The sequence below is a fragment of the Pithys albifrons genome, chromosome 2 (genome assembly GCF_047495875.1).
Source record: "Pithys albifrons albifrons isolate INPA30051 chromosome 2, PitAlb_v1, whole genome shotgun sequence".
NCBI lineage: Eukaryota > Metazoa > Chordata > Aves > Passeriformes > Thamnophilidae > Pithys > Pithys albifrons.
Window position 1 is genome coordinate 96,006,579 of NC_092459.1, and position 24,501 is coordinate 96,031,079.

The 24,501-nt window shown below is 37.5% G+C and overlaps 1 protein-coding gene across 1 annotated transcript in view; it reads right to left on the reverse strand.

Moving 5' to 3' along the window:
• USH2A (usherin) overlaps positions 1 to 24,501 on the reverse strand; it is a 387,863-nt gene that overhangs the window by 117,784 nt on the left and 245,578 nt on the right. Inside the window, exons 39-42 of the mRNA XM_071578650.1 lie at positions 22,607 to 22,757; positions 22,297 to 22,439; positions 13,308 to 13,936; positions 1,222 to 1,556 (exon numbers count right to left, since the gene is read on the reverse strand). Of these exons, the coding sequence (XP_071434751.1) occupies positions 1,222 to 1,556; positions 13,308 to 13,936; positions 22,297 to 22,439; positions 22,607 to 22,757 (1,258 nt within the window). The remainder of the gene's footprint in view (positions 1 to 1,221; positions 1,557 to 13,307; positions 13,937 to 22,296; positions 22,440 to 22,606; positions 22,758 to 24,501) is intronic.

Genomic DNA, 24,501 nt, shown 5'->3' on the forward strand with positions numbered 1-24,501 from the left:
CATGTGTAAATCACCCCCACTGGCAGCTGCTGCTGCTACTCTGCTTGCTGCAGACTTCTTGTTCCATCATGCTGTACAGAGCAGCTGCTTCAGTGGTTGTTCTTGTTGAGGGCAGCATGGCACACCATGAAAGAAATGAAATCTGCAGATGTAGGTCGTGTTGATTTACTTCAATAATCTATGGCAAAATGGTCATGTCGTTAACCCCAGAATAACATGGACTGCTTTTCTGAAACTTCAGATTTTACTGTAGAGCAATCATCATTTCATTCAGTTGTATTGTGCTAGTGTGCTCTAATTAAGCCTGAAGAAAAAGTCAAGCTACTGTGCTGTAATAACATACGCAACTGAAATGGCATTACATGATAATTATTGAACCCATCAGTGCACCTAGAAGAGAGCTAGTAAGCAGAACATATGGAGAGAGCTATAATTCCATGCACAGTGTTTCATGATATGTTAAAGCACTAGAATGAAAGATTTGACATTTTTATTGTGTATATATAAAGATGTTATTTGTCTTTATAAACCTTTATGCACTCAAATCCATATTTTTTAAATGTATATCTACACACACACTCTCAGTAATCAACATTCAAATCAAGATCCCCATTACAGCATTTCATGCAAATTTCAGAGGAGATTCCTTTCTTTGGTTCCTGTGGTGAAACCCAGTACTTCTTTGCATTTCCTAGTTTGGCTATGCCCCCAGATTTCTAGCATTTTAACTTCCTTTTTTTTTTCATGCACTGTCTCATTTCTAATTTATTCATCACTTAAGTTTTGGAGATTATTTCATGACATCACACTTCCAAATGGTCACTTTCTCTTCATGTGGAATAATCCACACAGAGTATTGAGAATATTGTGTGTGTCAATTACTCGTATTTACAGAAATCTCATCTTTTTCTCATTATTTTGTCAGTGGAACTTGTTGCCTGAACTCATTGTCAAAAGTGACTGATGCTGCAGCCCAAACCAGTTATGACTTTGCAAATATCCTGTGCTTGCTACTTCTGGCTTTTCAAACAACACTAATCTGAAAGACCCAGAGCCTTCCAACACAGACAACACACTTGCTCTTAATAATCCTGGCTCTTTCCTGAGCCCTAAAGAGAAACTGCAAACATCAGAAATTAAGAGATCACAACATTAAGCTCACATCACTCAGAGTTTTCTGAGTCAGATTTGGGTAAGGAGACTATCTCAGCTGCAGCTTACCTCAGATGAGGACCATTTGGCCTTAGTGGTGGTTGCCAAGAAATGGCAATAAAGGATTCACTGATTGGAGTCACGGACAATGGACTAACACTCTGAGGAACAGTTGAAGGTGTCGTCACTCTCGTAGGCAAACTCTCCGTGCAGCCTCCTAGAAAGCCGTCACCACCAGTACAAGCTATTACCGTGACCGAGTAGTTTGTATAGGGTACAAGATTAGTCACCAAATGACTTAACCTTGATGAAGGGTTCCCAGTAATGACAATTCGTGGATCAGGCATGCGAATCTCGTAATTAAGGATTTCTCCATTCTGTATCAGAGGGGGTTTCCATGAGACCTGAAGGAAGAAGGAAAAAAAAATCAAAATAACAGATACCAGAAATACTGACACAACATGCTACAGATGGACACAAGTGGGATTTGAAGATGTTCTTTTCCTTATTCAACAAGACAGACTTATTTTTAAAGGTACATCAGTTAGAAATCTAAACTCCTTTAATTTTAGTGAGGATCATATAACAGTTATAGCCACTGAAAATCTACTATTTCGTTTCACCAGTAAAATATGAATGCTCCACATCACTCAAAATTCCATGATATATTCAGATGCATTAGCAAAAATACACTAATTATCACAAGTATAACTAACTGTCGCTTATTTTCTTAAGGTCCACTACCTGGTTTGCTCATCTATTAGTGGCAGAGTAAAAAAAAAATCTCGTGTTTGCATAATTTTCAGAGATATGTAACTGCATTAGCTTCTATAAGAAAACAGAGTTTTCTGCACTCTATATGATGAATAATGCAGGTTTTCCCTTTTATTTTTCACTTTAAAATTACACTGGTAAGTATCAGACAAAGAACAGACTTTATTTTCCATTTCAAATCCTATAAAATTATACTAAGAAAACTTTCTTACAAAAAGATTGGAAATTGCATACAGAATTCATGTTTTTAATATATCTATATGTATACATACACACACACACATATAGATACACACATACTGCTACCTTAACTGTGGTTTTACTCTTACTAAACTGAGGTTAGGTGGGACTTTTTAAGTTTTTCTTTTCTTCTTTCTTTCTTTTTTTTTTTAAAGCACATTGATATATATATATATATATATATATATATATATATATATATATATATTTATTCTTAACAGCTTCACTGAAGAATCACTCAAATCATTGCACTATAGAGGGCAAGGATATTCTAAATTCTTTTTAAGGCTTTTTGCCATGGTACTACGACAGAAGGGACTTCAGACTGGCACAATAAGGACATGTAACTGTATTAAAAATCTCAAAGTTTCATAAAGGTAGTGTGAAGACATCTATCCATCCTTCTTTCCCTAGAAGTCCCAGTGCAGGAAGCATACCAGCTTTGCTTTGCTCTAGTACTATTTTCCTTGTCATTTACCCACTCAACTACAACAATTGCTGTATCTTCCTCCCAGGCACGAGATAATCAAGGATTGAATCCAACATAACAAAGAACACATAAACAGAGAAAACCTACATATGCATAGATATGCATAAAACCTTGGTATGCATAGAACTCAATGAAGAAAGATAATATTGAAGTGTTAAATAGCAATAGCACGATACTTTAGTTCAGTTAATTTGATTTTTTTACTTAATTCTCACCAGTCTGCAAAGTAAGTATCTTTAAAAATGTATATGCAAACTTACACACAACCATGGAAACAGAGAAGCTTGAATTATGAAATGATTTTTAAAAAACACCTGGGGACTACACAATGTTATATCTTAGGTACAGAAGGACCTCTTAGGCCATCAGACTTGTTAAGAAACCTGGCAACAAAGTCCTGGAGAAAGCTGAAGGATTTTGATAACAGAATCTGGAATACTATTAAACAGAGATTTAGAAACAGGGTGATCTTGAGTAAAGACAGCAAACCCAAGATTATTGGTGCCCACATAGCAAAGGCTTAGCTCTGGCCAATTATCAAACACTGTATTCAGATTTCTGCTACTTCTGGTGTCAAAGCATAATCAAACATATAAAGAAAATACTAATGATAAAGCATTGCAAAATTTCACAGAAGGTAGGAATTGATTTAGCACCATTCTGATAGACATTGAGCAAAACTCTGATTTTGAAGTAGTTCCTGTGATCTAGGAAATGGAAAAGAATGGATGATTAGCACAGACAATAGAAAAGGTTTTCAAGTACAACTATATGCTGGTTTTGGCTGGGAAAAACTATTTTTCTTCATAGTAGTTAATATAGGACAGTTTTGGATTTGTGCTGAAAAGTGTTGATAACAAAGGGATGTTTTTGTTATTGTTGAACAGTAGAAGGCCTTTTCTGCCTCTCATCCCAGTAATGGAGAAAGGAGCATGGATGCAGGTAGAAACAAGGGAAGTAAACACAAAGAAAAGTAAGAGATATGTATTTTGACACTGCAACAGGGTGTGCACACAGCCTGAACAATCCCTGGATTTGCAAGGACAGAGAACTTGCTACAAAACTCAACTGGACACAGCCCTGTGCTGCCTGCTGGGGGTGACCAAAGGGTTGAGAGGGGACACAGCTGGGACAGCTTACCGCAGGTGATGAAAGGGATCTCCCATACTACATGGTATCATGCTCAGTATATAAAGCTGGGGGAAGAAGAGGGAAGGGGGTATGTTCAGAGTCATGGCATTTGTCTTCCCAAGTAACCATGACATGTGATGGAGTCCTGGTTTCCTGGAGAAGGCTGAATACCTGCCTGCCCATAGGAAGTCATGAATGAACTCCTTGTTTTGCTTTGCTTGTGCTTTGCCTGTTAAACTGTTTTTATCCCAGTCCATGAGCTTTCTCACTTTTACTCTTCCCATCTTCCCCATTCCATTGCAGAAGAAGTGAGCAAGTGCCTGTATGGGGCTTAGTTGCTGGATGGGGTCAAACCACAAAAAGGGAGAAAGCATTTAGGTCAGTAAAGAGGTGAAATTTCCAACCCTGGTGCTTTTTGTTGCTACCCTACTGCACACTTTTTGAACGCAGCTGTACTGGGCAGGGCACATCTCCAGGATGGAGGATCACCGCCTTCCGAAGATTATGCTCTATGGTGAACTCGCCACCAGCTGCCGCAAGAGAGGAGCCCCAAGAAAGAGATACAAGGACTCCCTGAAATAACACCTCAGCCTTGGCCATATTGACTGCCACCAATGGTCCACTCTGGCCTCCAATTGGGATTCATGGAGACACATCATTCACGACACTGCTGCTTCCTTTGGGAATGCACGGAGAGTCAGTCTTGAGGAGAAAAGACAACGCAGAAAGAACCGTTCCTTGCCAATATCACCTAGGGAGACGTTCCGCTGTGCCTTTTGTGACTGGACCTGCCTATCCCGTATCAGCCTTTTTAGCCACCAGCAAGCCTGCAGCAAGCGTGGGTAGTGCCCTTCTCAAATCTTCGTTCACGAAGCCTAGCCATGATGATGACTGCACACACACTGGATGCATTGTCACAGAAAGAGGGGAATGAGCATGATTCACTTTTAGTTTCGGGGACATATTTTTGAAGTTGCACAAAAGACTTTAAGGTCTGACACATCATAGCAAAATACCCATGTCTGCAACCATGATTATGTTACTGTTGTTTGAGGTGTATCACCTATCCTGAAATTCTGCCTCAGTGAAGATAATATATTTGAGGTCTTTTTAGGAATACTAATAAAGAAAATCTGTCATTATTGGTGAAAAGGGCCTTCTTACTTGTTGCTTAATGCAAGGTGGCTTCTAATAAAAGAACTGTATTCCAAATACTTTGAAAAATTCCTAACAACACTCTCTCAGAAGAGAAAATTGTCTAAAAACCTTCACCTTGTACCAAATATGTTGTGGTTTAACGCCAGCCAGCATCTCAGTACTGCACAGACACTCACTCACCCCCCAACAGCCGGTTCAGAGAAAGAATTGGAAGGGTAAAAACTAGAAAACTCTTGAGTTGAGATAAAGACAGTTTAATAGAAAAAGCAAAAGCCACACACGCAAGCAAAGAAAAACAAAGAATTTATACACTGCTTCCCATGGACAGGCAGCCACCCCCAGGAAAGCAGGGCCTTGTCACACATAACGGTGACTTGGGAAGACAAACGTCACCACTCCAAATGTTCTCCCTGTTCCATCTTCCCCCCAGCTTTACACAAGGAGCATGATGTCATATGGTCTGGAATATTTCTTTGATCAGCTGGAGTCACTTGTCCCAGCTGTATCTTCTCCCAGCTTCCCAGGCACTCCCAGTTTCCTCACCAGCACGGCAGTATGAAAAACAGCAAAGGCCTGGGCTCTGTGCAAGCCCTGCTCAGCAATCACAAAAATCTCTCTATATTATCAACTCTGTGTTGTGTTCAGTACAAATCCAAAACACAGCTTCGCACTAGTCACTGGGAAGAAAATTAATTCTACTGCAGCTGAAAACAGCACACAAATTTAATTTAATTTAATTTTAGATGACTAACTTTCACATCTAAACCCACGAAATTACTCTAATACAACTTGTGAAAGTTTCACCATATACTGTAACTGCTTCACATAACAGATTAATATCATGGCAGGAGAACAGATGCTGCTTCAGAACCTCAGCTCCTGAGTTTTATACAGCATGTGCATTAGCTGGTAGACTTGAAAAAACTCCCAGGTGTTACTTCACAGCACTTGCTGTGCACTAGCAGATAGAATATTCCATACTATAAGTAACATAAATGCTTCATGGGGCTAACACTGGGAAATTTCTTTATTTTTTTTCCTAAGAGAAATGAAAACCATTATGAACAAGAGAATATTCAGTCAACAGCACACACAACGCCAACTTATTTTTGTCTGTGCACAGATGTCTCATACAAAGATATGTGTATCAGTTGTCACTTTGGTTAGTGTATTTTTGGACTAGATAATTGGATGACCAAGGGTACTCCCAGACACTGCTGTGTCACTTGACCTGCTTAGAATTATCTATGTCATTTGGGAACAACAGGACACACAATCCCTCACAAACATCTCTTGTCAACAGGCAAGAGAATGCCTGACGCATACAGCGTAAATGAAGATGATGGAGCCAGCCTGGTTAACACACATGTGGCACTACTGGACCTCTTCTCCACTTTGACATGCCAAGGTCTGAGGTAAGAGCTTGGCAAGGCATAAAAGCAGGAAAGCTCACTAGACAGGCTGTGTTGGAAGCAGTAACAGTTTGTTCATTGATTTGAAGCTCAGCACTGAGACCATGAAAGAGGATGCCCATGAGGAAGAGAGAATAAGGTAACTACTGGGAGAGATTAACTGATTCAAAGTAATGACTCTGGAAGCTTTCATTTAGAGATCAAAGGCCCTTATTTTCTCCACCACAAATTTAAAGAGACTGAAATTAGCCATTTCCCCCCCACTAAACAGTTATAACCTTGGAAATTTTTTTCATTTTTTTGACAGCAGTTGGAATACTGCAACTTAATTCTGAGCTGTGTGAAGAGAGGCATTGGCACATGTGTAGGTATTTTACAGTTCAGGCCTGGCTTCAACAGTTTGCTTTTAAATCAGCATGTTTCGCTTCATTTTATTCTCATTTCTCCTAGCTACAGCTTGTAACATCTACAAACAGAATGTAATAAATACACTACTGAGAGCTTTTCACTGTTGGTCTCAAAGCACGCTGTAAGTCTCAAATTGCAAACATTATTATTCCAGTTTTAGAGACTTAAAGACTAAATCTCAGACTCAGTCATGTAACAGTAAGAAGCAAAATTCCAAAGACCTGCTACCCTAATTCTGCATTCCAGCCACTGGACTATAGTCCTCTGACAAGACCCCAGGTTCCCCAAAGTAGTTGGGAGATGAACTTCCTCCTAAGTTCTTATCTGTATTAACAGAAATTATAGCGGGACTCAATCAAGAGCCAGCCAGAAGTTCAGATTCTGACAGAGGTCACGGATAATTATGCTCATACATTTTGCACATGATTTACCTCCAACTTCAGCAACGATCACCACAGAAGAATGGCACAATCAAGTTTGCAGTAACAGCTTGATACTGCAAAAACCTCTGGAAAAACTTAGCTTGAGTAGTGGGAAAATCAAAAGAACATTTATTTATGATCCTAAAACACCTACACTAGAGCATTTCAACTGTATCAAAGGCAGAGGGATGATGCTGATGAAACCATGATTAGTTCACCCCACTGTATAATCTGCACCAAATGTGCAAGCTGTGCAAGAAATCACAGTCTTAACATGTGGAAAACCTCTAGTGTGCAAGTTAAGGCTGTTCCTATGGGTGTTGGAATATCCTAAGTCACTCAAGCAGCACTTATGTGTCAAATGAACCAAGGTCTCACTGACCTTAGCAGCATTACATGGCAATCTTCACACAAGGATTGATCGCTCCTAAACAATTTCCCCGATGTACCACCACACCTGCATAAAACTCAAAGTGTGGTGAACCTTTTTTTTTTCATTCTCAGCGTGATGCTGTTGCATCGGCTTACTCCACGTGCCTTTAGCATACAAGCCTAGGCATTAGGGGTTTTTTGTATTTTCAAAATTATGTTCTTGACTAACTGCAGACTGAAGTACTTGGAGAATGAAACAGCAGCAGGGAATTTTAACCTGGAACAGAGGAAAGGTCTTCACAGCCTCATTCTCAGCCACCCAGTATCCTGCAGAGGACAAAAACTGTTGGATCACCCCCCTGTTAATCAGTGACTTCAGTGGCCATGGAGTGGTTCCCATTGTATCCAACATTCTGTAATTAAAAGCAACATTACTGGACAGCAAACATTAATGTGTGAGACAAAAAAACCCAGCTCCAGAACACGTGCCTGTAACTAATTCGGTAGGAAGTAGAAAATGGATAAAGAAAACCTTCTTTTCCAAACTGTAACTGCATGGTGTAATGCTTTAAATTTGTCAGTGTTATCTATTCCATACAGCTGAAATCTTTGTTCTGTGTTTTTCAGTCCCAGCCTATTTACAGAACAACAAGCGTTTAGCAGTCCACTATCCAGCTTCTAGGGTAATGTAGAACAGAAGTCAACTATAAAAATAGGGCCATATTTATTTGTGTTTGCCCACTTGCATATCCAATTTAGTAGGCAAATTCAAGACATAGCTACTAGAAAAGTTTATTGCTCTGCAGCAATAAATGATAATCTGTTGTACTGAAAGAGTACAGATGGCAACTCTTGAAGATCCTGTGGACAGCAAATTAATGACATTGTTCAATCTGTAGGGTATAATATGAGTCTTCTTTGCTTCAGTTTCTTCTATACAAAGAAAAGAATGGCAGGTGAACTGGACAGTAAGAGACTATCAACTCTGAGGGTAACAACATACGCAAATGACAATGGAATTCAAAAGGTTATAACCCTCTCTCAGTCAGAGAAATCATGAGGAAATACTTAGGGAAAATAAAAAAAATCCATGGAAAATCAATTACATGATATTGAATGAATATGCAAAAACTAAAGTGAAATCAGAAAGAAAGTTTAGTGCTACAGAAACACCATGACCCTTCATTTCTCACAGGCAACATATATAACATATACTGACAGAAGTTAACAAAATAATAATATTTTTTTATTTTTCCTATTTTGTGTCTAATCAAATTACAGCAAGTTTCTGTAAATTATGTTATTGTGAAAGCATATCATCATACAAGACTTATATGTCAGTGAGGTACTTATTCCATCAAACTAGGATAAAACCATTCTTTTATAAACTTTTGAAGTGCCAAAAAGAAAAGAAAAATCTTTCCCCTTGAGAGAAACATCAGGATTGCATATAACTTATACCAACTTCTATCTTGAGAAAAAAATTACACAAAGAATGACAGAAAATTGTTGCAGCTTTTTATCTGGTGGCACTGGTCAGCGAGGGAGAATAATACAGGCCAACGGGAGTCAGCACGTCTCTGGTTAAGCCAATAATCAGGACTACAGCTGCTTTCCCCAGGCCAAAGTCCCCAACAAAGAACCCCAGTAGCAAAAGGGAATTCCTCCTATCAAAAGTTATAAGGCCAAAGTCACACAACTAGCATACTACAATTAATTGAGTTCAATGTACCCAGCCATATAATGCTTTCCCTACACAAAGAACTCCATTACATAATTATTCACTGTGTAAACCATCCTCTTTCTCAAGCCACTCAACCTAGCTATGTTCCTGAATGTCATATCAGCGTGAAGTGCGAGATTGAAGCAGCACAGCAATTGCAACCCCCACAAGAAAAGGAAACAATTTCTTTTCTACTTCTGTACATTAGGGTATAGCAAATCTTGTGTAACAGGAATAATGTTCATGGCATTGGCATATACTAAATAAACGGCTTTTGCAGTTGCTGAATGCCTCCACTTCACTTTGGCATTTAATCAACCACAAAAGCAGTTTATTGCGCATTATACTCCGCTACCATGAACGTTATCAATTCAGCAAATATTAAAAAAAAATCATGTAGGTGTCACTGAAATGGGTACTTTAAAAATTATCGTCAGCTTTGCATTTTCTGTTGCACAAAAGAAAGCAAGTTAAATGTTACGGAGAGATATGGGTCCATTCTGATTAAAATTAAATGTTAAAGGAGCACATACACATCAGATGTGTTTATGCTGAGAGTGACCTGCTGTGGGGGTATTTTCCTCCTCGCAGAGTGAAAGCTTTGGTCTATGAAAATAAGCTGTATACTCAAGTGAGTACTATGCTGGGGCACTCTGAATTCCTCACATCCTCAAATCATTTATATTGATTCTGTGACTAACTAAAGGAATGGAAATATGTTTCTCTTTTTTGTAAATTCTCTCTGTTTTCAGCAGAAGTAAATATTTGTACTCATGGTTTAGGGATTGGTTGCACTGACAGCTGAAAGCCCCTATTGATTTGCAACTGTGGCTTGGTAAAGGAGCATCTTGCTATTCTTTCCCACAGTGCCCTTCCAATACTTTCTGCTCTAACCTGGGAGGACAGCTCTCTCGAGGGCAAGTGGTAATTAAAATCTCCTTTCCAAAGAGATGGCTTGTTTTCCACCCTCTGCTTAAGAGTTACTGTCGCTGACACTAAGTAAGAAAAGAGCACTGTACAGCACAAAGGATTCCACAAATTTGATTTGCACACTACATAGATGATGTATGCACTGCAGGTGTGGTGCGCTTGGTCTGCTCAGAAGGGAAAGTATGCCTTTCTAGGATACTCACTAGAGCTTAAGGGCATTAATGCAAAGCAGTTTCAAAGCAAATCCATCCTATTTCCACATGGGGAACCTTGCACAATACTGCACAGTTGTTCTGCCTGTGCAACTGATGTATTTCTGGGGTGAAGGGACACAATGGGTTTACAGAGCAGGGATTCAGACCTACACCCCGGGTTAGGAGAGCAGGGCAAAACACACAAACGTTTTGCAAACAGGTGCTACCTTGTTGTACTCTCACAGTACACAGCATACACGTAAGTCAGGCTCAGAGACATGGCACAGCTCACGGCATGGTCTCAGAGTCTTACTACTCTGACATGAATTTGCCATAAAAGTGCAGAGAAGGAAACAACAACACCACTAGCAAGCTAATCCATTTGACAGATCTATAAGAAGACCAACAAGTAAGATGAAATCCCAGTGGTTTCCTCTGGTGCTCCCATCTGCAAACAAGCAGAAGGTGAGAAAACCACTGGGTGCAGGAAGCCTTGTCTATTATCTCTTCAGGGATGAACTGCAATGAACTCTTCTGCAACTATAACTTTGTTTCAATTTTTTTAAGAGATATTACAGAATAAAAAATAGAATAATGAATGCTAAAAAGAATAAAATAAAATCTTGTTGACCTGAACAAGTAAGAGAAATTTTAAGACTTTTAAGAACTCTTGGAATCTTAGAAATCAGAATTGAAGTAATGTCTCAGTCATGGGATACCCTCTGTACAGAAACTGTAGCAAGTATTCCCAATATTCCCTCAATTATGATAAATATAAAATGGAACAACAGTATGCAAAATAAAATACTTGATAAATACAAGAATTTATGTCCATGTGAGCAAAGAATACCAATGCTCTGTCCACTGAGAGGGAGAATTTAGCAGAAGAAGAGATACTCCAAAGAGAGTAGTTTGGAAAGGCATTTATGTAAGTCACTTTTCTCAATCCAATGCTGCCACTGAAACTATTTTGAACATTTTAACTCGAATATTTAAAATTAATAAAAACTAACTGTAAAACTGAATTATGGAAATAAAACCACCCAGGCTTAAGCATCCTTGACAGAAATTAGTCTTAACAGATCAAAAAAATATTTGTCTGCAGGTGCAAAAAAACATGCCCAAGACTATAAGAGCAGCAGTGACACCAAACGTGACCTTCACTCACAGAGGAGCTCATACAATATAGACACAAAAGGACTTTAAAGAGTTTTGAATGTTAATAACCAACTGGGGAAGAACATGGAAGAGAAGCATTTGAACCCTTCCATAAGGAAAACAAATTTAAAAAGCAATGTTAGATTGAATTAAATTATTACAGAATGAAAACTGTGTTGCCTGACTTCAGATTTCAGAAGAAATAAATGACCAAACTGACTGTCAGTATTGGCAGATTACTTAATCTTGGAGCTGAGCAAAATACAATAAAACTACAACTGAATAAAGCTATTTCTGATCTGAGGAAAACACATCCAGTAATGAATGACACAACCTCTGAAAATACAAAAGCTTTTTAAATTAGGATTAAGTGTTGACTGCACTTGGAGAAAGAAAAATAGGGATAAGATATAAAATTATTACAGTCTTATTACATTAACTGAAGCTTTAAAAGTTGCAGTGACTTATTTTTTGTGCTCAGAGTTGGAGCCAATGTGTAAAAGCTCAGGCAGGAAAATGTGGATATGTGTGTAAACATGCTGTTGAACCAGAGCTACAATTTATTCATCATTGCAACTTCTGGTAAATCCATGAAAAATGTTTTACTATAAATTCTAGAGGATATTAAGATATATCTGCAGAAGCACAGAGGGCAGGGTCCTGGAAGAAGATGGCCAAAACCTTCAATAAGCAGTCTGGCAATTCATCATAATTACTAGTGGTCGATCGTTATTAATTCTTACAGTAACCATTGTACTCATATTGAACTCATTTGCTATTAACGTGGAGGTAACACACTATTCCTTAGACATTAAAACATAATTTTAAAAGCTCAGGATTTTTTTGTGTAATGGTGAATAAGTTTTTTTCATAGCTTAAGATTTTGTGTGAACAAAGCAAAAAAATCAGTGTTGGTTAACGCTCAAATTCATATTCTCAAACTGTTCAGACTGCATTGGTAACACCACTCTGTTTATCTTTTGAAAATATAATGTATACCAAAATAATAAATCTAACAGATGAACTGCAATCTTATGCAAATGTCCTTTGTTTTGTGCTCTGGTGAGCAAGCTACTGTACCAATACTTTTGGCATTAGTACAAGTCTGAATCCATGGAAGCATGTGTGTATTTACACAAAAGAGGCTTCTAAGCTACAAAAATCCCTCTTGTTTGGTTACACTAATTTCCCTTGAATGAAGTTTGTATGCAAGCCAAAACAATGGTAGTTATCCTGTCCTCTAGAGTTCATTCCCAACAGAATGATGTGAATAATTGAAAACTTCCTAGGTAGTCCTGTAAGACTCTTCTTTCGTAAATTAGGAGAATGAAAATGCTATTCTTTTCTTCATTAGCCATTAAAAAGATCTGATAATTACACAGAAGATTTAATTACATAATTTTTTTTTTTACTTCTTAGCACTTTAATGAAGTCTTGAAATTTTGGAGTAGGTAGTAGGTAATTTTCTGATCTGATTAGAGAGTTAAAAGTAATCATTCAAGTTTAATATTGAAAATACATCAGGTGTGTAAGGAAGAAAATGAGCTGGAATATAATGCCAGAGGCTGGTGTAAAGGAGAAAAAATGGAAAGGAATCTAATGCTTTTGAGCCAAAGGACAGACACTAATTATTCAACCCCTGCAGCAATGATGTCTGTTGGCTCAGCCAGTAAATGTCTCTCTTAAATACACATTTCCTACAAGAAAAACACGTTAAAGCCATGAGACAAGAATTATTCCTACCTTAACTGAATAGGGTCCCAATGCTTCTGCATTAGGTGGCTGGACACCAGCAGGTCTTGATGGTCTGGTGGTAACTTCTGACCAGGTACTGCTGTTCGTGCCTCCATCAAGAGTGTTCATCAGCACTCTGTATTCAAATTTCTGCCAAGGGCTCAGAGCAGTGCTCTGGTCAATGTAGCTCATGGACTGACTGAAAGGGAGAGACACCACAGTTGATATTTGTTCTGTTCCTTTCACCCTCCTTTCTATTGTAACATTTTCCACCACACCATTTGAGCGAGCAGGTGGTTGCCAGGATATGACCACAGAAGTTGGAGTATCAGAATAGAGCTCAGGAGCAGGAATATCCTCAGGGGCATCTGGAAGAGTCTGTATTTCTGGGGTTGTGGGTGAAAGAGAGCATCCTTTAGAAGTGCATCCTTCTACCCGGAACACATAGACAGTGTAAGGATGCAAGTCTTCTACAGTGCAGTTAGAGCTAGTTCCTAGAACTGTAGTGTGCAGTTGACCATTTTGGTAAATATTATAATGAGTGATAATGCCATTTGGCTTTAAAGGATGCTGCCAGGTGATGCTTGCTGCCCTTGCGGTAACATTCAATACAAGTGGTGGATCTAAAGGTCCAGGTTCTGTAACAGAAAACAAGACAAAAAAAAAAGGAAAGAAAAATTACCAATAGTCTGGGATTTGTAAATCAGCATCACCAAGAAGTACTTATCAAATGAGGCTCAAAATGACAAAAAAAGTTCAGATCTACTAAACAGCCAATTTCTTTGGACAATGCAGGCCCAGATAGTCATGGGATAAATGCAGCTCTCTTCTCAAAGGCAAGCTGCTCACCTACCCTCCTCCGAAACTTCTTCCCTACTCTTCTGCATCCTTTTTCCTTGTGTATCTCAAAAGTGCCCTAGCAATGCTGTTAGCATGTGGAGAAAAAGTGTGGCTCAGTATCAATATACACCTGCAGTTCTAGCTTTTGTGGATGTTTTTCTAGAGCGCCAGATATTAATTGCAACCAGCACCACAGGCATAGCAAAGCTGTGTGTTTTACAGCTCAGTAAAGCCCCTACTGCATCTCTCATTATATATTCAATATTTTACTTCATTCTGTTTATAATTCTAATCCATTTTTTGCAATTTATCTACTCCCTGTTAATATTATAGGTGATTTTTTACTTCTACTGTGACAGAAGCTGCCGATTTAGCTCTTTCACCTACTGATAAATAAACAATGCACAGATCTGACCTTTAGGTTAACAGGTTTTATGCTTGCTCCACTCAGCACTCTAACTGATTCAATTATCATAAAGGTTCAGGAGCTTCCATGAATACTGAAAAAGACCGACCATATGCCTGCATAGGTGTTGTGGAACAGCAAATACTCTGCAGCCCTCCAGAGAAATTCCTTAATTGTAAATAATTTCACCATGCGACACAATCAAGTCACCTTGAATGCAAAACCCTCAGCCTGTGGAGGCAAAGTGTTATTTAAGCTTTACTGGGCTGCGTTAAATTCTGCAATTTGAAGGGCTGTTAAGTTTTTCAATTGAAATTTCATTTAAAATGCAGGTGCTTTTTATTATATTGAGGCTTTACTGCTCTCTAGGTACAAGCAAGAACATGGTGCAATAACACAAATCTGGCTCAATCACTGATCAGTAACAGCTGTAATTCCAGAACATTTAGCATTCTTATAAACCACATCCTGAAATCTATAAATTGCTACAGCAGATCAAGAAAATACTATATTCCCCCCTATTCTGCCCATAGCAATTTTGACATTTATGAGATTTTTCTGTGAACATTACATTTTATTGAAATCTTAAAAAAAGGATATACTTGGATTTAGTAATTGTTTAAAATAGCTTTAGGTTTGGGGATTTGGGGAGGGGAAGAGCAGGAGAAGAGGCTGTTTCAAATGCTAAGGGTTCAAAAATTTAAAATTCATTAGCGATTGTGGGTATGGCAACACTTCAGGACACACAACATAGAATATGCTGAATTCCACAGCAGTCAACAACATTACCATTTAATTCCTGGTGTCCAAACCACAGGGAACATTATAAGAAGAAGAATTTATTTCACAAGAAGCTAAATAATTCCTGATAATTTTTAAGTGAAAAAAGAGAGAGAGGGGATGAAGGGAACCAATTAAATTCAGCACAGTAAGTTGCTCCTTCTATATTTTAGAATAACAACTAAAGCAGTCAGAAGTTCTTGTTCTCCTCTCAAATACAAAGATTGGTATATTGGGATTATTCCACTGATGTCTGTGAAAACAGTGATGTAAAATAGGTATAGTAAGCTTTTTATTTTTTTTTTGCTTTTAAATTTGAAAAGTAACAGTGGGTTTTTTTTTATTTCATTATATGATGCATCACAAACCAACTCCATAAAGCTCAGCCGTATCACGTATCCTGCTCTACTCGCAGTGATAACAAGGACAAAGTTCTGTATTTAATGCCTGTGTGCTCTAGGATTAATTTAGATCTCTGAATTTGCAAGTACAAAAGACAATCTGTTGTAAAGAGTAATTAAATTCCATTTGCATGTACTATTGCGTAAAATCAATTAGGTCATAAGTTGGAACGAAATTCAGTCCATTATTTAGACTTCAATGAAAGATGGAGAGGTGGAGATGTCAATCTGATTTATATTTATATTCTGTAAACCAAAAATTTTTCTGGGATGAAAGGAAAAGAGAAGAATTTGCTTTGAAGTTGAAGACCTTGACAACAAGGTGCTGTAAATTCCAGTTTAATGGGGAGAGGAGTTGAAATATAATATTTACCACTGAACTACAAACCTGCATTTTATCTAATTATACCTCAGAAATAAGCTGTTGTACTGTGAGCCTCTGCAGGAGGGGAAAAAATGTAAACAAAAAAACATCCCCCAATATTCAAGCAGTTTGCTGTAAGGGTACAAGGAAGCCTTTTCACTTCTACTGAATAAGTTGCAGGCATTACAGGTGAAACATTCATGGTAATTAGTGAACCTGAGCTTCAACTCCCACAGAGTTCAGGCGTAATCCTTAAGGACAATTTGTAATGTATGGGAGGAGCTGTCAAACTTAAACTTTGGGTCCCCCTAGTCCCTTCCTCCCCCCTCAGAAAGGCACATTTTGGTAGCTATCATACCTACCCACACATTCCCTACTGCCCTTTTAAAAGAGAGACTTTTAAGACTTTCTGAGTTCAAACAAGACGTTTGAGAGATGCTTAATTGGCCCCACTGGATGGGAAAGCATTAAATCCTGGTCCCCAACACTCATTCAGTGCTGCTTCTTTTTAAATGGCAAGCAGAATCATCTAATTCTATGTACAAATCAACTAGCACAATACTGCTTGGTTGAAAGGGTCACCACAATTATGTAAAACATGAGTATTAACTATAATTGGGATAGTTTGCTAATACAATAAAAAGCTCTGAACATGAAAAAAGTTATGCTCGCAGCAGTAGCTATCACTTTCTAAAGTAAGAATTCATGGATGAAATGACATGAAAAAGATGGTTATAAAATTTTAATGGAATGATAAAAGGCAAAAGTCAGCCTCTCAGCTGAATTCTTAAAATCCCTATATATCACAATCAGCTCCTTAACTGTAAAATCAATGTGGAGTATAACATGTTGTCAATGTGGTTGTCACTGGAGGGAAGACTGCAAAGTATGACAGCTACACAGCTCACCCTGTCAATGATGAAAATAAAATCATAAAGCTTTTTACATGGATATAATTGTTTATAGAAGTAACTATTGAATATGGGAACAGTGGACATCTTTTTCCTTAAGAGTCTTAGTTCGTATTTCAAACCATTTCATTACAGTATTAATACTAGAAGGTAGTTTCATTTTGGCAAATGAAATTATCTTTTATGGCAGGCTATTTTGCTCATCTGCTTCAAAAGTTCAGACTCAGCTTAAAATGAAGGCACAAAACTGTCATTAATCTTTTTTTAATTCCATGACAAGAACCACACATTTGTTTACTTACTGTGAGTTTGGGGAAGGAAGGAGCTATACTCTAATGGACGTATTTCAGAGGAATATACACCTACATTTATTAAGACATGTGCTAAGACATGTACCTGAACTACTGTCCTTGGTAGCTGATGAGAAATATCTGATTTGCTAGCAAACTCTCTCACTAAGCAGAATAAAAATTCTGCACCTTTTACTCTTGAATCACTTACTCTTTTCCAGCACATAGACAATGAAATTATACATATTAACAAATTGTGGTCTTTTATATACTACCAACTGCACCCAGCAGAAAATCCAAATTGTGTAGATCTCAGCACAAGGGTCCACAGAAATCTTTTGTCATATCCGATCACAGAACTCAAAAGTTGTTAAGCTGTTCATGCAATGACATGCAGTCCACATGAACCCCTTCAAATATGTATTACGAGCTGTCTTCCAAGTATGCAGACTTTTTGCCCTCTACTGCTCCAAATGCTCTATTGTCTCCATAACTTCAGCTATACCAGTTTAGAAACTTCTAATTCCTAATCTGTAGGCATGTATGACCCGGTTTGTACTACTTATTATACAATCATCTTGTGATATGTGCCACACTACTACATCAGCTTAATTTGTTCTGTCTTTTTGCTATTCACTCTGTCAGGTATTTCATAGGAATTTCTCTTCCCTTTATCACCACACCAGGTTTTGCCTTCTCTTGCTTCGGCTTCCTTTTATTTATCTTGAGCACATTCAGATCAACTATTTATGGACTAGTTTATATGCCTAAATTATTTGGACCTAAATTATATAGCTAAAGCAGGAGACATGTCTTCTCAGACAACAAATATAATCAGCAGAAAGAGCAAGTGCTTCCAAAGGTTGTGAACTGCATCATTTACCCTCTTGTTCTGCATTGCCTGTCTCTATTGTCTACCTCAGGAACATTTAAGTCAGTAGGGCTCTTGGTCCTGGAACCAAAGCTTTGTGGTAAGTAGACCAGAGGAGCACACCCTAGCACTCTTCATGACAGAATAATGCCTCCCTGATTTGACAAGAAATAGCTCAGCTGATACATTCAGCTGACACAGTGCAGGACCTCTTTCTTTTTATCTTTTTCAATTCTTCTTTTTTTTTCTTTATCAACTTCAAAATGTAATGATGTCCAGTGACTAGTGTGTACTTTTGACATTATTTATTGTGAATGAACAATAAAGGGGTCTATAGCTTCTTTATGTATCAAAGAGATGGATCTGTGCTCACTTTGGTAAGAAATAAAAAACCAAAAAATTAGACTGCCTGCTAGGCAACTCACAAAATCTTCACTTCCAGCTAGTGCAAGCCATGCACATTCAAAAAGGCTTTCATAAGAGGTCTTCATACTGGAGTTGTACACTGACCCATGGAACTGAAATGTAGCCAATGCAGAAAACATGTCCCGCTATAAGAAACTCAGTGGGCAGAGAGGTTACGGGACATTCAAAAGGAAATAAAGTAACAGGCAGCTCTTCTTTTAGAAATTTTCTTTTAGAGATTTTGCTAGCTCAAAACTTGTCCAAATCAAGATGGATCTTCTGAAGTACTAGAAAAAGCACCTTATTCACCTTATTTGGCCCTTTGGACGAAAATTACACCATATAGATTGCTACCAGCCAAAGTCACTTTGTGAGTCTTAAATCCACACCATAATAACACAGCAACTGCCACTGGGCCAACTTCAGTTGACTATAACCAACATCTTTGCAACTCCCTTTTCAAGTAGCTCAAAGACTTGCCATATGTAAAGAAAAAACCTAACTGGTATCTTCTTTTTTATGTTTAGAAAATTTTATTTTATTTCTGAATGCCATGGATTAAATTCAGCACTCAGTTCAATGGTACCTCTTAGTTCAGTGGTCATTATGTTTTTGTAATTGCAAGAGAGTTATCTTAAATTTACATTCAAGTTACTGAAAGAAAGCTCTAATCCAGAAACTTCATCAACTGTTTCTATTTGTAGATACTCTGGCAGTAAATAATCTGATGGTATACTGACCAAGATCACTGAAACAAATATCTTTTATTAATGCAAGTTTAGCAGGTTTTAAAATATTCATGGGTATGTATATTATCCTTATCTGGCATGGGCAGGTTTAGACTTTAAAAAATGCATGGAATCAGTTATAAGTGTCACAATTGTGTAAATGGAAATATTTTAAAAGTACTTACAACATTTTTCTTCCATTAATAAATAGCTCAAAACTACTTATCTGAATATTAAGACATTTCATTGTCAGAAACAAGAGATTTTTATAGCAGCATTTTCTAATTTTTCCTTAATCATTCCCAGTATCTTCCTATTTTACTAGATATTTATGATAAATAAAATATAATGCACAAGTACATTGTAAAATCATCAGCTTGTTTTAGTAGAACTATACTGACTTTTAAAGTGGATGTGTTGATTTACATCTATTGCTGTCAGATATATGTGCACATAGACACACACACATGCTTATAGTTTATTCCTATAGATATTTTATGCTTTGGTGAAACAAAAAAGGCATATATTCACTGACAAAATTCAATAAGAACATGTGTACAGACATATATTTCAACAGAGGAAGAAATATGAGACATTTCTACTATTAAATTGTACTTTAAATTACAGTACAATTTGGTGAGCAGGGCCAGGTATTAAGTGTCCTACTGCAACAAACTATTGGTATGGGCAGTTTTACAAGAAACATGTTGAAACCTTAACAAAAACACTACTCAGACACAATGACAATCATTCAGTCTTAAGCAACTGAGCTGATTATCCTTTCACGATGGCAGCCCTCCACAATGACACCAAAAACCAGTCTTCTGTCACCACTGAAAGCTGGGTGTTTTTGTTTGTTTGTTTGCTTGTTTGTTTGTTTGTTTTTTAAATTACAAGGGTTGTTGGATGCTGGGGATACATCAGCATATATTCTTTATTAGCATCAATGCAAATGGAGAAGGGTATTTTAAGGAAAATAAATTTTCCCCTTGGAGACATGGAGTTTATAACTGAACTCCAGAAGTTTGTTTTAAGTTAAGGAACAAGGTGAAGCATCAGAGCTGAAGAGGTGAGTTTTTTGTCAATCTCAAAAGCTTTCAATTGCATAAACACTGGCAAAAGCATTATATTTTCATTTCGTTGTTCTTAAGTTTCCCTTGGCAACATCCACCTTCCATACTAACTTAAGGCATATTTGTAGCCAGGTTTTGCAAAGGGTAGCATTTCATGCTAGTGCTCAAAGAGGATCCATACAGTGTGTCATCTACATGTATGTTCAAAAAGCCTATATAGGAAAGCATCTCCTGTGTAGGTTTTCTGCTCTATCCCAAACTCCTCAAAAGAGAATTTTAAAATTCTAAACCTACCACTTTGCACAAAAATATTTTTACATTACTAACAAGTGATGCCTTATTAAATGTACTTTTGTGCTCCTTCTATCTGAGAAGAAACACTACACGGACCATCAGACCAGAGCTAAAGAATCATGGCAATTTGATCAAAATAGTCATAGGAGACTTGTTGCATTTAGACTATGAAGGTAGACAAGTTCCATAATATTCCACCCACTTTTGTCAATAAATAATTACAATGAAGTAACTAAATCACAACAAATATTTCTACATGTAGATAACACAGCTCCAATACCTAAAGACCAAGATCAAAATTGCCTTTTATTAGGTAATTACTTATGGGTAGTATGTTCATTGAAGCATTTATACCTTTGGAGCTTAAATCAATTCATCAGATAAATTTCTGCTGTGAATCATTTGTTCAGCTTCAAATTAAAATTGTTTTACAATTGTGGGAACACACAGGTTTTCTTCTGGGTGTTGCCTCAAGATAGACAGTTGTCCATTTAGACAAGGGACTAAAATGGAGCCACCAGAACCAAATATTTGCTACAAAAATTGCATATGAGCATCAGGTTGAATTTACAGTCTGAAATACAAACCTCACATCAGTATCAGTTAGCATAAGTCCACAAGGCCCTTTGGTGTGAAGGCTAAAAAGGCAATGAAACACCCTCCCTACCAACCCTGCCTTTTCCTGTTCAGGATTAGTTAATTTCTTATTTAACAAGATATAACATGAAAAATCTCTTTAGAAAATACTTATTTTTAAAAAAAATTGGTACATTGTCATCATCCATTACTTAGTGGAAAAAAACAAAGCTACTAATATATTTAAAACCAATACATTTTTCCAAAAAACATGTTGTTAGATATCCTGCTACCTTGTACAAGAAAAAATAACAGCTCAGGTTTTTGAAAAAAGCTAGAAACTATGTGTTTTCAATATATATTATGAACAACAAACTCAAAATTTTTCATATGTTTCTGCTTAAGTATTGAATCTGGTGCAAAATCTTGCAATGAACTGTCAATTAACTGGTTATACCTGTTACTGATACTTTTTCGTTAAATCAAGGGACTGTCGAACAAATTACATGGGGTGAGTCTGCAGTACATTAACAAGAAAAGCGATGGGATTGACGATGACAAAGCCAGTTTCAGACCAGTAGATCACCACTTTGAATTAACAAAGATCACTGGGAATGAAAAGTTCTGTTCAGCTCTGGTACAGCTTAAATATTCTCACCACAGAAATAAGACAACTGTCATATACTATTAACTTCACCTTATTTTCTCTGATAGGACTGAAATCAGAATCAAGTCCCTGAGTGTAAAGGCATACCACTTACAAAGCTGTACTTAACAGTGTATCTTAAACTAGCCATATATGAACTACACATGGATAGAGGGATATTAATTTAGAAAAAAGATACTGCTTCCTAAAATATATATGTACGTATTTGTATGTAAGACAACAGGTATTTGTTCCCTTAGGAGTTATTCCTATAAGCTAATATTGTGGAAAGAAACACATTATTGTTATTTAACTGAGAAAGTTATATAACTTAAAGAAATAATGTACAACAGCAGCTAAACTGTTATTTGCATTTTCTGCTAAAGGGAGTTAAATAATATCCAACTGCTTACGGTCCTCTGCTGTAGTCATTGAAGTCCAGCTGCTATAAGTGTTGCCATAACCATTGGAGGCAACCACTCGCATCTCATACTCAGTGTATGGCTGAAGGTCCCCGACCCTGTGCTGTAAAGAAGCAGTAGGGCTGGGAAGAAAACTGCAAAGAAAAAAAACATGAGTTACATCATAAAACACCCCAGCACCTAAAGAAAGCCTAAAACATGACTTGCAACAAAACCAGCCACCCTAAAGGTGAGCCATATTCAAGATAACAGGACTTTTCCTGCTCAGCAGTTGATGGTGGTCTCGCTATGCTCTGCATACTCTAAAATGTCACCAGCAGAATCCCTCGGCCGCATCTGGAGTCGGTAGCTGGGTGTGCCTGGGGCGTTGTTGCGAACTGGTGTAGACCAGACAACCTGAAGACTGGTTGGAGTGGCAGATGAAAGCCTTGGAGGCATCACGCCATCTGGAGCTGTTGAAAAACATGGATGAATTAGAGCAGAGAAAACCATGGAGAACATATGCCGCGTGGAAACAAAATGCTCCATACACTGGAAAAACTGCTCCTCAGGATCAACAGTAATGTTAACATGGTCCATTTAGTTTAACATTTTCACTACTGAACAATGCTGTTTCTTAATTTTCTTCTTTCCAATACAGTTAAGTGAGAATCATTTTGCTAAAAGCAAACCTCCAAACACCAAAAGTAATTCAGAAGTAACATATTTTCTACCACCTGTTCAAATATTATCTACTTCTTGTGCCCAGCTCTGCCACCCCAAGAAGCTACGGAAATGCCCACAGAAAGGTTACCCAGCAAGAGAAAAATTGATCAGATTTTTATCATTCAGGTACCTTCTCACCCTTATATATGAATAATAATTTCAAAAGAAAACCGAAGAAAGTTAAAACAAAGAATGTCTTTAGGTAGAAATCAAAATAGATAAACTGAAGTCTCAGTCTCTAGTCCACTGTTTTGTTAAGGAAATTAATTTTTATGAAGTCCAGGGAACTGGAGATCAAAATGTGTCAGTAATGATACCACCAATGACCTTTAACTGCTGCAAATTTCACTGCATGCAGTAAAAAGAACTATGCCAATTTGCACCTGTGAGTTTATGGCTTTGTTTTTTCTTTTACAAGAAACCAATCTGTTGAAGAAACTTTCTGTATACAAACACTTATGGAACTTCTGTATAAAATATAAAGCTGTAACTACAGCTCTGTAGCTCTTTTCCAGAGAGTTAAAATACTGGAAAGTTACTGCCTTTGTCATTTAAACTCTTGTATAATAGTTTTGCTTTTCATGGTCCAGTAGTTACCATTTGCTTTTTTACTTTGGTCTTCCCAACAGAAATTTTTTTAGTTGCTGCTGTTTTCTTCTTCTCTCTATTGGAAAAAACCCGGTCTCAGATCTGTACCTTAAAGTGTAGTTGTAAGCCTCGTGGCATAAGGCAGAGGTTTTAAGATGAGCAAACAGTAATTTGCAGCAAGTTTTATGATTTTCGTTTACCACCTGCATATGAGATGTTTACTAAGAGGAAAGGAAGAGACTTTGCGACACATTGTCTAAATCGTTCTCTCCCTGAAACAGGTGAAAGGATGCATTGGTTCTGGAAAAGAAAGTCATCAAATATAACGTTTTTTTATTTATACTGATATATACATACAGAGGTATGTGAACTAGGATCTGACATTTTTACTCTGATTATACATACTTACACACAAGCAAAATTTTTCAGCTCCAGCTCCATACTGTATTACATGGAAAGGCACAAGATATTCCCCATTCCAACCTAGAGACTTGTTTGCTTTACCTTAAGTTTAAGGTCTAAACATACAAAATTATTACTAAAGGGTAGCGGCTGGGGTACTGTGTTATTACCAACTACTTTATTTCTGAGAATTGGCCTCTAGCCCCGAAGCCCTCCTGTGTTTTTTTGGAACAGGATGAAGTGTAACAGAATCTCCAGCTTCCCTCACTCCTTTCTGCTCCTCTCTGTCACCGTGAAAAAGAAAACGTATAATCTGGCTGCTTGAGCCAGCCTGGCTGCCTTTGAATCTTCCTTCCTGCTGCTGTTACTAGATCTAGGCAATAAGGCTCCAGTAAATCACAAGTAAATCTGAAAACCCTCCTGTTTCCAAATCCATAGGATCTCTGAGACTAAGTTAATTCATAGTTTGCAAATCTGTTGCCAACACCTTCAAGGCCAATC